This window comes from Trichogramma pretiosum, unplaced genomic scaffold (assembly GCF_000599845.2).
Source record: "Trichogramma pretiosum strain Unisexual culture from Peru unplaced genomic scaffold, Tpre_2.0 scaffold1, whole genome shotgun sequence".
In the NCBI taxonomy this organism is placed as follows: domain Eukaryota; kingdom Metazoa; phylum Arthropoda; class Insecta; order Hymenoptera; family Trichogrammatidae; genus Trichogramma; species Trichogramma pretiosum.
This window is the reverse complement of record NW_019641703.1, coordinates 4,664,108-4,681,204: the sequence shown is the minus strand read 5'-3', so window position 1 is coordinate 4,681,204 and position 17,097 is coordinate 4,664,108. Positions and strand designations below refer to the sequence as shown.

Genomic DNA, 17,097 nt, shown 5'->3' with positions numbered 1-17,097 from the left:
TATTATTCTTTCCTCATACTCATCGCATGTGAAATCTTTGCGATCATTGTGAACTGACATTATGTGCAAAAGCAAACTCTGTTTATTTCCGAATCTCTTGGCGCACTTTTCACATAAGTAATCTTTGAAAATTTCGTGGAATATTCTTTTGTGTTTGAGTAAAGTTGATTTATTTTCAAATTTCCTTTCACACTTTTTGCATGTGAAATCATCACGATCCTTATGTAATAATTTTTGGTGCGTCATTAAACTCAATTTTTTCATAAATTTCTTCTCGCACTGGTCGCATGTATAATCTTTGTTGCCTTTGTGTTCTGATATTTGATGCCTACTCAAATGACTTCGGAACTCAAATTTCTCTTCACATTTGTCGCACGTGAAATCTTTGCCTTGATTACTCAAATTATTTTTAGAGACAAGTTCTTCGGATTTCTTCTCACTGTTATCCATTTTAGTGTCTAAATCAAACGATGGATTCTTCTAGTTACTACAACCGAGAATAATATGACTGAGTAAAATTGATGTTCTCGTAGTATGGCTTGTTTCGTCGGTGGAAACAACATTCAAACTAATTTATTTTTAATATAAACATGATCACAGTGTCGATAAGACAATAGCAAAACCGTTAATATTATTGTTAGATCCCGTGGTCGGGATTTAACAATAAACTATTTATTTCTTAGACTTGTTGTCGAGTTGGAGCAATAAGAAGGAATTAACCATTAAAATTAAGGGCAAATGTAAAAAAATACACGCAAATAGACTTAAAAGATCATATATAGAAGCGAAGTAAAAAAATATAAACAACCTTGTTATTAATTACAATAAATAACAATACATACAATATACAATAAATATATACAATAAATTACAATAAATAACACGCTCGAAGATTTCAGGAAAAATGTCAATATTTTTGATATTTATGTTCTCATTGCTGCAATCAAGACAAACAGCAGAAATAGTAATCAAAGAAGTAACAAATCCAGGTATAATCTTCGACAGAATAGGAGAAGTAAAATCTAACGAAGCCATAGCAATAATATCATTTATATACCTTCCAAATCGAGAACATCAAAGATGTGATAACGACACAAGGTGGTTAGACGCTGTCGCATTACAACCCATGGTGGCAAGGGGTGTACATGCCGACATACTAAGAAAATGAACGGAAAACCAGAATTCGATAATATCACATAGCAATGAAGGTTCACTGCCATATGATGAACTTTTTGAATATTTAAACGCGGAAGAAAAATTACAATATGACGCTACTGACTTAAATATTTCAAATTACACGATATTTATTCAAAATTTAATAGATAACGAGTGGACGGAGAGAGAGTTAAAGTTAAATGCACTCCTTGAAACTTACACTAAAATAAAAAAAGAAACGTCAGTAGTATCATCCCTTAAAAACGAAAACGACAAAAACAACGGAGTTTGTAAATTCAATAATCTAATTTCAGAATTAAGAGAAAATATAATTTCAAAAAACATATTATCTCCAGATATATATGCATCTATTAAAAGACGCCTTGAACTGGAAAGTAATATTAAAAAAGCTCCAATCTTGAAAAGCCAAAAATAATATAAACAAAATCGCTCAATTGAGATACAAGTTATGGAATAATCGCTTGATAATCGAAATTAAAATCGCATTAAAGACAAAAATAATAGCATACGCATGGGAAATGACCACTTATCCAGTCAATCAGAAATGGCAAAATGAGATGACTGCATCCATACAAATTTGCGGAGACATATTACTAGAACTTAATAGAAATTATCAATGTAAAAACACATCAGAATTAAGCGAGTACAACAATAATAAGGGAATAATTTCCTGTCCAAGCAATTGGGTAAATCTAAAACCAATTAAGTCATGTGAAACGAAATTCTTCGACAATTCAATTTCTAACCCTTTTACATATAGCAAAATTAAATTAAATAACAGTACAAAAGGTAGTTTATTTGAATTCACATCAAACGACAATTTTGAAAAGATGCTATTTTTCCACATAAACTCAACATTATCGGTGAAATGCAACAATCAAGATAGCAAAAATATCAGCATACATACGGGTATTGCACATGTGTCGCCAAAATGCAACATAAGTGCAGATCAGGAAATATTAAAAATTCACACAGTCGACCCTCCATTTATTCCAAATGCCAGCCTGGACATTAAAAAATTTACGAAAAAGCTGAGCACTAGTAAATGTATGGAAGAAATTTCAGCATTAGAGGGAGATTTAGTTGAACCAATAAAATATTTGTGCAACGAAGACGACACGTTGCAGACAACGATAATGATAGCATCAAGCAGCCTCATGGCAATAGCAATATTGAGTTTCATACTAATAATAAAAATAATAAGAGCATGTAGAAATCGCTGCAAAGATAAGTGGGGTACCTGTAATAAGATAATAATCAGTAGACCCCTCAATGTAACAACAAATTGGTCAAAAGACTTAGACACTAACAGTATCTATGACTTAGTGCCGAAACACTATTAATAACTTCAAATTGTTTAAGGAAAATGTGGGGTACCATCATCATATGCATGCTGCGCTAGCAACCGTCACCATGTGCCAAGTCGAATACGGATATGATTGCGGCGCCGAACTAACGAACGTAACTACAATTTCCCTAATTGACGTAGGGAAATGCAAAAAAAGTCGTCCTGAAATAAAAAACAGTACGATTAGAGCCCAACTGGTACAAATGAATGACTATGGCATAGCTACCGTAAAGGAATGCCGCATATTAATAAAAAGATCGGTGTTTTACTGCGGCATGCACTCGCACATATCAACGGTGGCTAACGGCAAAGTGCAATACTACAAAGAAGTCACTCGCGTTGAATGCGAGAGGTTACACGCCACAGGCTCATATGTATATCAGAACGTGGTAATCAACGACATCCCCAGGAATGGTATAATCACCACCCCTCACACATTCGCCGGAACAACTGGCGAATTCGGCAAATGCACTGGAGAATCCAGGTATGTCGACGCATACGGATCATTTCACGATGTGGTAGTGACAGGATGGATAACGATCGATATGAAAAGCTACACAGCGAAAGTAGACATAAAAGCGGACAAACTGCAACTGGCAACAGGCGCATCATGCACTGCCTCAAGAAGGCACTGGGTTTTATTGCTTTCTTTTATACTTATTTTTTATAGTAAAAGGTTGCATCACAGGCTGTAACACTTCCATGCGCGGAAAAAATAAATTCATTCTTGAATTTCGACGCATGCCGTTTTTCAAAGTTTGTGTGATCCATGCACAAATTTTCATACCCATTCTCTCTTTTATTTGATTAGACTGCTTACCATTATTTCATTAACTACTACGATTTTCGTACACATATAAATTCCTTTTTTGTTTTCTTTTTTTTTCGTTTACATAAATGTTATTTTCAAACATTGAAGTTCAATCAAAACAAATTTTACATAATTAAAGTAGATAGAACATACAATTTTTACATCATTATATTATTTTCCTATTCTCATCTCATTTCTCTTATTCATTTTAAACATAAACGTTTTTTTCTTCTATTTTCAAATCGATTTTTTTTTATAAATATAAATAAACAAAATTCTAAATAATATTTTGATTTTAAATTACAAGATGAATTATAAATTCTAAAAATTCCACGTATCCTTGAACACACATTGGCAATATTACATTCAATATTGAATTAATTTTTCCCATAAAAGATTTTATGATTTACAGTTTCATAAGAAGATCTCAATTCAATGATAGTTACATTTTTGCTTTCCGAATATATGTAACTTAATCATTTTTATTTGGACAAAATAAATACTTTCGAAAATATATACTTAAAATATATACTTTCAAAATATATACTTTGAAAAGTTACGATCCTGCATTTTGAAGTTTATATATTATTTTGATAGTGAGATGGTTTACCATAATAATAATTATTGATAATTAACAAGCAGCATAGTTCGCTACAGATCACACACGCATACTCATACTCATACTGTTTGCGTCCTAGCTGCTTGGAGTCGTTGGCTGCCTGCGATGTCGCTTGCCTGGTTGAAGTCTGGATGATGGCTGGATCGCGCAGATGCACTTGCTCGTGCTGTTACGATATTTTTATTCGCACGTCACTCCCGTTGAATAGAACAATATTTTATATCTCATTGCTGACTTTCTGCCTGAGCAGAAGTACAGCGTTGGACAATACTTTTCGTTGAAAGACTATGAACGTTTAATCACATTTTCGAAAGATTCAAAATCTAAGAGTCTACAGTAACGAATGGCGACTGACTGTACGCCGTATAAAAAATCGGAAATGACAGAGCTTGCGCCTAATGACTCGATGCGCGACTCACAAAATTGGAGGAACCACCGAGCTCACGATACGCAGTGTGCGATTTCGTAGATAAGAAGAAGCTGCTGAGACTCTTTTCTCGTAGCTTATATACACCTAAATTTCCCCCGCCTTAGCGGTTGCAGAGTATGTAGTCGGCTCGATATGTGTCAATAATTCACACATATCTTTCATGCGCGTGTACCTTACAAAACCCCAGAGCCACACTCTTCCCGAAATTGATGGAGCCGCGGTCACCACAGTTTTATAGGTTTTCTCCGATATTCATTCATCTCGCGGCAGCGCGAATTGTATTTTCGCAAGAGTTTTACAAACGTTTAATTAACAGAGACCTCAGAAGTAGGTGATGGTTTTAGGCCGCTCAATTCGGCATTGTTCACGCTGGCTGCGCGTGTCCGAAATGATGTTAGTTACTTTCTACTTGTCGCGTGTGTCATCGAAATTATGCATAAAAGATTCACGAAATACATTAAATTGTAATACATGTGTAGCTGCTCGCTAGCTGCTTCTCACAGTTTTATTGGTTTCTTTTATAATTATTTTTTATAGTAAAAGGTTCCATCATAGGCTGTAACATTATTGTTTACAAAAAAATTATCCATTTATCTGTTTATTCATTGTTCTCACAAAATTTGAAATCATTATCGGAAATTCCTGCGAGGAATTTTTGAGACTCGTAAAACTAAATACTTTCAAAGAAACTCCGACAGACAACATCGAGAAAATAAATTCTTCTACACATTTGCAATAAAAAATTTTAAAATTCATTTCAAAATTTGTCGCCCCTACGCCATGCCCTCATTGACGTAGTTCATAACCCGGCACTGTATTCAAAACAAAAAAATCGGTATAATAATCGGTATCGTTCACCTTCAACTCTGTCCACACAGGTCGTACGATATAATTTTAGTGGCTAGCCCTTCCGAATCCCTACGACGATTTACGCAGTCCCATACATATTTTTTATGTACATAAAATTGTATTTTAGTCGTAAAATAGTTAAATTATGACGATCAATTACAATTGTTCAAAGAAACAGCAACCGTTACTAAAATAGTAGACCCGAGAGATTATTAATTATTATTTTTACGAAAACTGAGAAACGCGCGTTATTTCACCTCACCCCCTTAAAGATCAAACCATACCGTCGAAACAATCTATTATATATTATATAAACAGATCTATATAAACCATCCTTGATAAAATTATATGAGCACATACACCCACATATATATTATATAAATAATATAAAAAACATTCATTTACAATATTCTTCATTGTACATATTTCAAATGCGTTGTCGTAATCAAGTCAGAGGTCTTGGAATATATATTTATCTTTACTCGATGAACGAGAAAACTATTTCTTTTCAAACATCAAATGTCTATTTGGGCTTTCATAAAACATTCGGATTTGTATTTAAATTCATCTGGAGCATTGATGATTCAGATAAAATATATTGCATGTGTTAATAAGCTCGTTCACAGTAAAAGTGCTTATGTGTTTGTAAATATTTTATAAGTAAAAAAAAAAGAAGAAATTCGTGTAATGTATAAGTTTATCTGGTATTTCATTGTCATTCCAGTCGTATTTCTATTAATTTTATACACTCTAATTTAGAGCTTTTTGCATGACAAGCGTTGATCTAAATTTCAATAATGTAATTAATGTTCAAGGACGTTTATTCCATCATTGAGACAGATTTTTTAAAAATTATCCTTGTGAGACAAGCGCACAAAGTTATCGCAAGTATTTACTGCTGACGTATTTTATTCTCCAGGCGAGAACAATGTAATAAAAATGTTTCTTTTATTCAATAATTATGTAATGAAATAGCTTGAGTCAGTGTAAAATAAAAGTCATGTATTTTCTTATGTTTAATTGTTGCGTTCACAACTTTTAATAATATTGAATAAATAAGTTCGGATATACTCACTTTTTCGTAATTTTCAAGATTTTACTCAATTCATGGTAAGCTTAAAAATATTAGCTTGATATTTGTTGTATGCATCTTGAAAAACGAAAATAGAAAGGCAAAGAATTTGTATTTAATTTTTCTAATAAAATTCGAATGCCAGTACAAAATAAACCCCTATTTTGTTCATTTTATTATTTTCATTCCCTTTTTTCATTTCAATAATACGTAAGAAAAGAAAGTGTGAAAGCTTAACGAATGTTCAAAGTACAAAATGCGAAAAAACTAAGATACTAATGATAATGATGACGTTCCAATTGTATTTAGAATGACTGAGAATGTTGTATATCTACAGTTAGGATACGTAATATCAATCTCTCGAATTGTGGCAATGTAATAGCTGAGTAAGCAACAAAAACTATATATTGATATATATTTCTGAAGAATAGATGCTTACTAATATTATTGCTTATCGTAAGAAAATTTTCCTAAACGAATTGCATTTAATTTCCAGCACACAATGTAAATGTTTTCGTGGAAAAAATACAAATACATCTGATAAATTTGTTAAGTTATTCATATTTGTAAAATGCATATTCCATAATCCAAAAATTCTATTTTTGCTCATTGTAGAAGCATTAACATGTTATCAAATATTTATATACATTGAAATAAAATTTTTATAAAATTAAAACAAAAGCCTTGACATCCAACTGGTAATGATGTAAACTTAGAATCCAAAAAAAAGCCTAATTATAGAAGCAAATTATACTTGCATATTTTGATTATTATTTTTGACAGTTTATAAAGTACCAGTTGAAGGGAGTTGAGACAGTAAAAAAAGTTATTTAGTTTTTTGTAAGTATATTTGTATTTATTTGGTACATTAAATATAAGTTACAAAAAAACTTTACTTCTTTACTGGTTTGGCTAAGCTAGCAGCTTTTTGGGCCTTGATAACTTTGACAACCAGTTTCTGTTCCTCAATGAGGAAAGCTCTGACAACGCTGAAAATAAAAAAAAATCATTAGTTATCAACTCAATAGAAATATTAAAGTAGTTAAAATAAGATTTATAAACTATAGTGTCAAAATAATAATTTTGAAAGTTTACCAGGAAAATATTAAGAAATTAAAAGAAATATGATAAATGTTGTAAATAAGAAAAGTCAGCTGTAATGACATACCGTTCTTTAACACACTTGTGGCACATAACACCACCATAAGCGCGCTTCACTGTCTTCTTTCGGCGGCACATCCTGGATCTCTCCATTGTTCTGGCAGGAACAATACCCCTCAGCTTGTTTTTGCAGTTACCGCATTTAGGGATAACCTTGTGCTTCTTCAAGTATTGGAAAACAAGACGATTTCCGGGAGTACGAACACTGAAAATTAAATCAATCGTTATAAGAATTTGCCATCAGAAATGTTTGATTATGTTTTTCCACAAGTTATAATAGTTTCAAACATTTATTGGTTTTGTTTATTTTTAAAATGAACTAAATTACGTTTAAACATCAATGAACCATAAATAATTACTAAAATAGTATGACGTGTTGATTCAATAATAATCATTGGGTATGTTTCAAGCAGTATAAACTATGTGTACTCATATTGCTTAGCTATTATGATTTATATACTAGAAAACTATAGGATTACAAGCAAAGGTTGATATTGTACGTTTAAAAGGAACCTTTGGGATTACTAACTTGAAAAGCAATTTTAGTATACTGGTAAAACAGTGAAAATCAATGGATTTTCAAGCAGTGGTGTTTCAACAGTATAACATTATAACCTCAACGCTTCCAGCATGTGCAGTAGCAGTAGTGAATTAATTGTCATAGGCGTACATGCGCATAAAGACTTTGAACATATTCGAGCATGTGCAAAATTGTCGAGCACATGGTGCACTCTTCCGATAAACAAAGTCAAATTTTACAATACAAAAAACTGATAAAACGTATAAAACAAACTTACACTTTTGTCCTGTTGGACTTCGTGTTGTACGAAAGCCGACGGCGGTATTGCAGCCTTTGCACCATTTTGATCTGCAAAAAGTAAAGTCTTCACGTTATAACAATTTTCTATTCTCTCGCGCGAGATCGTTCAAGCAATCGTTCGAACGATATTTTTGTCGTTCGGACGACGATTGTTGCAAATAAATTAAATTTATTTTAACGGTAAAAAATAAGCATGCCTCCTAACCTATTATACAGCGTAAGAGATCAACGCGAGAAAAGAGAAGCCCGAGGTAGCTCGCTGGCTATCTCCCGTACACGTAGTAGACTGCGCGCTCACGGTGTGGCGCAGCACCGGCGAGACGCCGGCGCACCTACTAGCGAGCGGCAATTTTTGAAAATTGTAGCGAAACGAGTTAATGGGTAGAAATGATTGAAAAAAAAGAATTCTTATATATTAGCATCGATATATAACAGCACGCGTATTAATTCTCTCTCTCTCTCTCTTCCGACGATCTCGATTCTCTGTGGCCTATAAGATCAAACTCAATCCGTACACACACGCGTACGTATCGTATCGCTTTGACGTATTAAAGTAGAGGCGAGGACGATCGGCGCGATCGAAACGTTTTTCCGGCCTGTACATGTATACTCGCGCGCAGAATAGATTCTCGACTTTTATATATACCCTAGCTGCACGTATAGGTATAGACGACGACTGCTACATAGCGAAATCTCGTTAAGCGCATCGAGTCCGCGCGCGTCCGAGCATAATGGGGCCCTTCTTATACCTATACCTCCTATCCTATATATAGCTATGCATTAGCCCCGGTCGCCGCACGCGGGGGCCTATACCTGCACCAAGCGCATACATCCGTACTTGACTTCCGCTCACCTCGCACACACACGATTCTCTCATAGGCATAATAGGGTAAAGTGGCTAGTTATGGGCCACCTAAGAACAATTTTCACTTTGCTTACTTATAGAAATTGTGCATAACATTAAAAAAAATGTCTGGAAATAGCTTCTGAAAGCAAAAAAGGTAATTTTTCGAATGAATATATATACTCGACATAATTACGCTAATAATATTTCTCAAGAAATGATTAAAGCAAAAAAATGCGAATCAACTAGTTATGGGCCACCATATAGGGACGCCAATGATTCTGAACAAAGGACTGGGTTCAATTTTTATTTTCGAGCACTGAACGTCTAAAAAATGAACATACGTGTTTCAAAATGTATGGGGAAACTTCTGTCATTCTTAAAAATTAAATTGAACCGTTTAAATAAATATTATTAAAGATTATTACAGGTGGCCCATAACTGGATGGACAATTTTACCGGATAGCCCAGTTATGGGCCAGGGTAAAGTTATAAATCCTATAAAAAGAAGATTTAGCAGTCCATAAGTAGAGCTATTCATATTTTCTGAACGAATAATGTTAATAGAAACAGGGAAAGAATTTTAGAGTCAAAATTTAATTTTTATTTCAATTTATTTAAATAATAGCTCACAGTGGCCCATAATTGGCCGATTTACCCTATTGCGGTATTATATGGGTACACACGGAGCACCGTGAAAAAGAGTAGTGAGCGAGAGAAAGAGAGAGAGAGAGAGAGAGAGAGAGAGAGAGAGAGAGAGAGAGAAAAAAATACACACATATACGTACACTTACCTACGCACGCAGCGGAGCATAAGCACGCGGGCTCGCGCCACTTGGATATTGCAGCTGCGAGACCAGTTGCTCGCCGATTCACCGTCGTCGCTTACCTATATAATAGGATATATAAGAAAATATACGCTATATTATTAGTACGCGAAATCTGAAATTACTACGCCAGTGTACTAACAAATGTGTAATGATATTTGAACGCTCGAAGTTTAGATAATAAAGAATTTTTATTGAAGTTTTAGAAAAACATATGTATGCGTATCTTTACACTTTTATAATTGTCAATCATCATTTTATCTCGCGCTTGTCGCTTATTTAATCTTACTGACCTTCGTGGGCTGTCTTTTGGTGATAGAGCAAACTCGCTTTTTGTCCAAATTTTTTCTCGCACTCGTCACATGCAAAATCTTTGCGACCATCATGTATAGTCCTTTGGTGGACAAGCAAATGAACTTTCTGCCCAAATTTCTTCTCACAGATATCGCATGTGTAATCTTTGCGACCTTCATGGACTGTCCTTTGGTGTTTTATCAAATTACATTTAAGTCCAAATTTCTTTTCGCACTTGTCACATGCGTAATCTTTTCGACTTTCGTGGACTGTCTTTTGGTGTTGAGTCAAGTTGCTTTTAAGTCCAAATTTCTTCTCGCACCTATCACATGCATAATCTTTACGACCTTCGTGAATTATCGTTTTGTGTTTAAACAAATCTGATTTTTGACCAAATTTCTTCTCGCACTGATCGCATGCATAATCTCTCCGACCTTCGTGTACTGTCTTTTGGTGTATTAGCAAAAGGCATTTGTGTCCATATTTTTTGTCACACATATCGCATAGGTAATCTTTGCGACCTTCTTGTACTGTCTTTTGGTGCAAAAGCAAAATACGTTTGCGTCCAAATTTCTTTTTGTACTTATCACACGCGAAATCTTTGCAAGCCTCGTGGAATCTTTTTGTGTGCACTAGCAAACTATGCTTATTTCCAAATCTTTTCGCGCACTTTTCACATAAGTAATCTTTGAAAACTTTGTGGAATATTTTGTTGTGATTAAGTAAAGTTGATTTATTTTCAAATTTCCTCTCGCACTTGTTGCATGCGAAATCTTCGCGATCTTTGTGTACTAACTTTTGGTGCGTAAATAAACTCGATTTTTTTACAAATTTTTTCTCGCACTTGTCACATGCAATATCTTTGCTGCCTTTGTGTACCGATATTTGGTGTCTACTCAGATGACTTCGGAACTTAAATGTCTCTTCGCATTTGTCGCATGCAAAATCTTTTTTTTCATTGTGAATTGTGTCTCGGTGTGTTATCATACTGGATTCCAGTGTAAATGACTCCTGACAAATATCACAAACATGTCGTCTATCTTCTAAAAAAATAGTCTCGGGTTTACTTAAATGATCTTTTGAAACAACTTTTTCAATTTTCTCCTCACTTTTATCCATTTTAGTTTCCGAATTAAACGATGAATCTTTCGATTTGGCGCAGAAATTGATGAGTCAAATTTATCTGTTAGTATTAAGACTTGTTTCGTCGTTGAAGACAACATTCAATCTATTTTGTTTTCACCATGAAAATGATCAGTGTCTAGGTGCGATGTCAATATCGTTTATAATGATGATCTTTACAATTACGTTATCGATTTATCTGTTTATACATTATTCTTACAATATTGGAAACATTTTTGAATTCTAACTTGAAAACGATTTCTTCCGAAAATTGTTTTGCCCTTACAAAACTAAATACTTTAAAACAATTGTATGCAATATCGATTCAATTTATGCTCGTACAATATATAATACGGATACAATATATGAAAAATATAATAGGTATATATTGTAATAAAAAATTTGAATATTCATTCTGAAATTTGCCTTTCCCGCGCCATGGCGTGATTGGCGTTCTCAATAAGTCACCACTGCTCTGAAAGCAGGAGAGAAATGGCTAGCTACATTGAAATAATTTACATTTTATTATAGTTTATATATTATTATTATTAAAACTCGAAAACATAGGCAGATTCGAAAAAATGACGCCGCTCAAGCAAGGCGAAGAGCTTTTATATTAGATAAAAAGTACTGAGAAAAGGATAAAATAGTTTCGAAAGTTTTTACTAATTTCAGAGAAAAATAGAGAACAACCTATGGGTTAAAATCACGTCTCTCTAAGCTTAAATAATCAATGTCCGTCAGCAACTGCATCGAAATCTTTCACAAGGGCATGTTTAATAAATTCGGCATATTATCATCACGCGAGGTTTATCAAAAATCCAGTATTCAAGTAAAAGTTCGATCCTTTCACAGCTCCAAACAAGACATGTACAAAAACTTTTTGACTGTTCTAATCCTTGAACGAAAAACTGCAGCATTTACCAAAGATCCAAAAAAATTCACGTAGAGTAATAATATAAGCAGTACACGAAATTTTGTTTAGCTAAACAATAAAGCATCACCGCGACAGTGAACTAGATGTAATGGTATTAGAACACTCGAGGTTCGGGTAATGCATAATCATTTCAGCAAAATCTTTATTGAAATTTTCAAAATTATTACTCATTATTATTCTCGCATTTGTCTCAAGAAAAATCTTTGTGACCCTCGTGGGCTATTTCTTAATGTCTGATGCAGTTTGTATCCCAATTTCTTCTAGCACTTGTCGCATGCGAAATCGACCTTCATGGACTGTTTTCTGGTGTTTGTTCATATTAAATTATTAATCAAAATTTTATCTCTCGCACTTGTTGTATTCCTAACTTTTGCGACCTTCGTGGAATGTTCTGTGGTGTCTTTTTAAATTACTTTTAAGCCCAAATTTCTTCTCACAAATGTCGCATGTAAAATCTTGACGACCATCGTGTACTGCCTCTTGGTGCCTTAACAAATCAAATTTGCTACAAAATTTCTTCTCGCATTTGATACATTCGTAATCTTTGCGACCTTCGTGGACTGTTCTGTGGTGTCTTTTTAAATTACTTTTAACCCCAAATTTCTTCTCACAAATGTCGCATGTAAAATCTTGACGACCATCGTGAACTGCCTCTTGGTGCCTTAACACATCAAATTTGCTACAAAAATTCTTCTCGCATTTGTTACATTCGTAATCTTTGCGACCTTCGTGGACTGTACTGTGGTGTTTTTCCAAATTACTTTTAATCCCAAATTTCTTCTCACAAATGTCGCATGCGTAATTTTTGCGACCTTCATGGACTATCCTTTGGTGCAAAAGAAGATACGATTTATGTCCGAATGTCTTATCGCAATTTTCGCACGCGTAATTTTTTTGACCTTCGTGTACTGTTTTTTGATGTCGAATCATAATCCAATTTTCTCCAAATTTTCGTTCGCACTTATCACATGCATAATCTCTCCGACCTTCGTGTACAGTCTTTTGATGGCGGAGAAAATGCGATTTTTGTCCAAATTTCTGTTCGCACTTGTCACATGCATATTCTTTGCGACGTTCGTGTTCTACCTTTTCGTGTCGAAACAATTTCAATGCACACTTTTCGTGTAATGTCTTTATGTGCAAAAGCAAACTTTGTTTATTTCCAAATCTCTTTGCGCACCTTTCGCATAAGTAATCTTTGAAAACTTCGTGGAATATTTTTTTGTGTTTGAGTAAAGTTGATTTATTTTCAAATTTCTTCTCGCACTTGTTGCAGGTGAAAAAATCCTTGCCATCCTTATGTGATAATTTTTGGTGCGTCATCAAGCTCGATTTTTTCATAAATTTCTTCTCGCACTGATCGCAGGAAAAATCTTTGTTGCCTTTGTGTACTGATATTTGGTGTCTACTCAAATGACTTCTAAACTCAAATTTTTTCTCGCATGTATCACATGCATAATCTGTTTTTTCATTGTGAAATTTGTTTTGATGTGTTATCATACTTGATTCTAGCGTAAAAGCTTCCTGACAAATATCACAAACGTGTCGCTTATCGTCCGGAACAACAATGTTGTGTTCATGTAAATAATCTTTTGAGACAACTTTTTCAATTTTCTTCTCATTTTTATACATTTCGTTGTTTGAATCAAACGATGAATCTTTAAATAAGTGCACAGAAATTAAATGAGAAAATTGATCTTCTGGTATTATAGTTTGTTTCGTCGACGAAGACAACATTTGAACTATTTTCTTTTTACAATAAACATGATCAGTGAGTCGAGAGATGATGATAAAATCGTCAATGATGATATTGTTTACAATAATGTTACCGATTTATACGTTGATACATTATTCTTACAATATTTAAAACAATTTAAATTTGAACTTTAAGATGATTTCTTCCAGAAATTTTTTTGCTCTTAAAAAACTAATTACTTAAAAAAAATTCCTTGTATTATTTATTTAATGTACGTTCATACAATATATATTATTATATATTATAATAAAAATTTTTAATATTTATTCTAAAATTTGCCGCCACCCGTAGAGGCGTGCTTGGGATGGTCCATAAGTCATCACTGCTCTCAAAGCAGCAGTGAAGTAGCGAGCTACATTGAAATATTTTTATTATAAAGACTCGAAAGCAGAGGCAGTTTTGAAAAAATGACGCCGCTCACGCAATTCGAAGAGCTTCATTATCAGATTATGGATTGATAAAAGTACAGAGAAAAGGATAAAATATTTTCAAGAGCTTTCAATAATTTTGAAGGAATGTAGAGAACTTTTGTAGGATTAAAATTAAATTATTGAATGGCTTTCACTTCGTTTTTTTCGGTGCAAAATTTTTGGTATTATCGATCACGTTTTACTAAGCAGAAATCCAATATCCAACTAGAATTTTGACCTTTTCACAGCTCTAAAACAGAAGATGCGGGTCACCAAATGTCCTAAAAAAATTTTTCTATTCTTCTGGTACTTAATAATGAAGCCCCCTATGTTCAGTTTAATCCAATGAACCTTAGGGCCCGTTTGAAAAATCATTTTCTAATTTATTAAAAAATCGTTGTGATTTTCTCACTTGTAACAGGACGTTTTAAACGAAATTTTGCATAATGTACAAGTCTTAGATTTAGTCAAAGAATACGTCTGAATTTTTTCAGAATTTTCGAGACCGGCTATCACCCATTTTTAAAGGTCTCTGAAATTCTTAAGAAAAATGTAAAAATGCGTCAAATTCAGGCCTTTAAAAATAGCTGATAGTAGATCTCCAAAATTCTGAAAAAATTCAAACGTATTCTTTGACTAATTCTAAGACTTGTATACATTGTGCAATTTTTCGTTTCAGACATCCTGTTACAAGTTAGAAAATCACAAAGATTTTTTAATAAATTAGAAAATGGTTTTTCAAATGGGCCATAAGGCCTATTGGATCAAACTAAACATAGGGGGTTTTATTATTAGGTAGCAGGTGAATAGAAAACAATTTTCAGGACATTTGGGGAGCCGCATCTCATGTAGTCACCTTGTAAGATGTGATGATATTAGAACACTCGAGGTTCGAGTAAGGCACAATCATTTCAGCACAATCTTTATTAAAATTTTACAATTGTCAAACATCATTTTTCTCAAGCAAAATCTTTACGACTTCCATGAATTGCTTTTTGGTGGTAAAGTAAATGCTGCTTTTGTCCAAATTTCTTCTCGCACCTATCACATGCGTAATCTTTACGACCCTCGTGGACTATCCTTTGATGGACGAGCAAATCATTTTTTTGCCCATATGTTTTCTCGCACTTAACGCACTCGTAATTTTTGCGACCTTCGTGGACTAATTCTTTGTGCCTGCTCAAATGGTTTAAATTAAGAAATTTCTGCTCACAAATGTCGCATGGGTAACTTTTTCGACCTTCGTGTACCGTCTTTTGGTGGAAAAGCAAAGCGGATTTTTTTCCAAATTTCTTCTCGCACTGGTCGCATGTGTAATCTTGGCGACCTTCGTGTACCGTCTTTTGGTGGGTGAGCAGATTCCATTTTTGTCCAAATTTCTTCTCGCATTGGCCACAGGCGTAATCTTTGCGACCTTCATGGGCTGTCCTTTGGTGTCTGAGTAAATCCGATCTTCGTCCAAATTTCTTTTCGCACTTGTCACATGCGTAATCTTTCAGACCCTCATGGATTATCTTTAGATGAGTGAGCAAAGTTCTTTTTTCTGTAAATTTCTTCTCGCACTTGTCACATGCGTAATCTTTGAGACCCTCATGGATTGTCTTTAGATGAGTGAGCAAAGACCTTTTTTCTGTAAATTTCTTCTCGCATCTGTTGCATACGTAATCTTTTCTACCTTCGTGTACTGACTTTTGATGTTTGAGCAAAGACCTTTTTTCTGTAAATTTCTTCTCGCACTTATCGCATGTGTAATCTTGGCGACCTTCGTGTACCGTCTTTTGGTGGGTGAGCAGATTCCATTTTAGTCCATATTTCTTCTCGCATTTGTCACATGCGTAATCTTTGCGACCTTCATGGGCTGTCCTTTGGTGTCTGAGTAAATCCGATCTTCGTCCAAATTTCTTCTCGCACTTGTCACATGCGTAATCTTTCAGACCCTCATGGATTGTCTTTAGATGAGTGAGCAAAGTTCTTTTTTCTGTAAATTTCTTCTCACACTTGTTGCATGCATAATGCTGCCGACCTTCGTCTTTCATCTTTTGGTGTCGAATAAATTTCAATTTTTGTCCAATTTCCTCCTCATACTTGTCGTGTACTATCTTTATGTGTAAAAGCAAACTCTTTTTATTTCCAAATCTCTTTGCGCACCTTTCGCATAAGTAGTCTTTGAAAACTTCGTGGAATATTTTTTTGTGTTTGAGTAAAGTTGATTTACTTTCAAATTTCTTCTCGCACTTGTTGCAGGTGAAAAAATCCTTGCGATCCTTATTATGTAATAATTTTTGGTGAATCATCAAACTCGATTTTTTCATAAATTTCTTCTCGCACTGGTCGCATGAAAAAACGTTGTTGCCTTTGTGTACTGATATTTGGTGTCTACTCAAATGACTTCTAAACTCAAATTTTTTCTCACATGTATCACATGCATAATCTGTTTTTTCATTGTGAAATGTGTTTCGATGTATTATCATGCTTGATTCTAGTGTAAATGATTCCTGGCAAGTATCATCAACTTTTTTTTTATCGTCTGAAAAAGCAATCTCGTGCTCACTTAAATTATTTTTTGAGTCAGCCTGCTCGAATTTCTTCTCACTTTTATCCATTTTGATTCCTCAATTTAA

The 17,097-nt window shown here is 34.0% G+C and overlaps 1 protein-coding gene across 1 annotated transcript; it reads right to left on the bottom strand.

Moving 5' to 3' along the window:
* Nucleotides 1-7,134: 7,134 nt before the first annotated feature.
* On the bottom strand, nt 7,135-8,578 carry LOC106650758 (60S ribosomal protein L34-like). Its single transcript, XM_023462772.1, has 4 exons — nt 8,492-8,578; nt 8,264-8,334; nt 7,474-7,671; nt 7,135-7,294 (listed from the first exon to the last, which is right to left on the bottom strand). Exons 2-4 carry the CDS (start codon nt 8,326-8,328, stop codon nt 7,198-7,200), a joined length of 360 nt encoding a protein of 119 aa, XP_023318540.1. The 5' UTR covers nt 8,329-8,334; nt 8,492-8,578; the 3' UTR covers nt 7,135-7,197.
* Between the last annotated feature and the right edge of the window lie 8,519 nt (nt 8,579-17,097).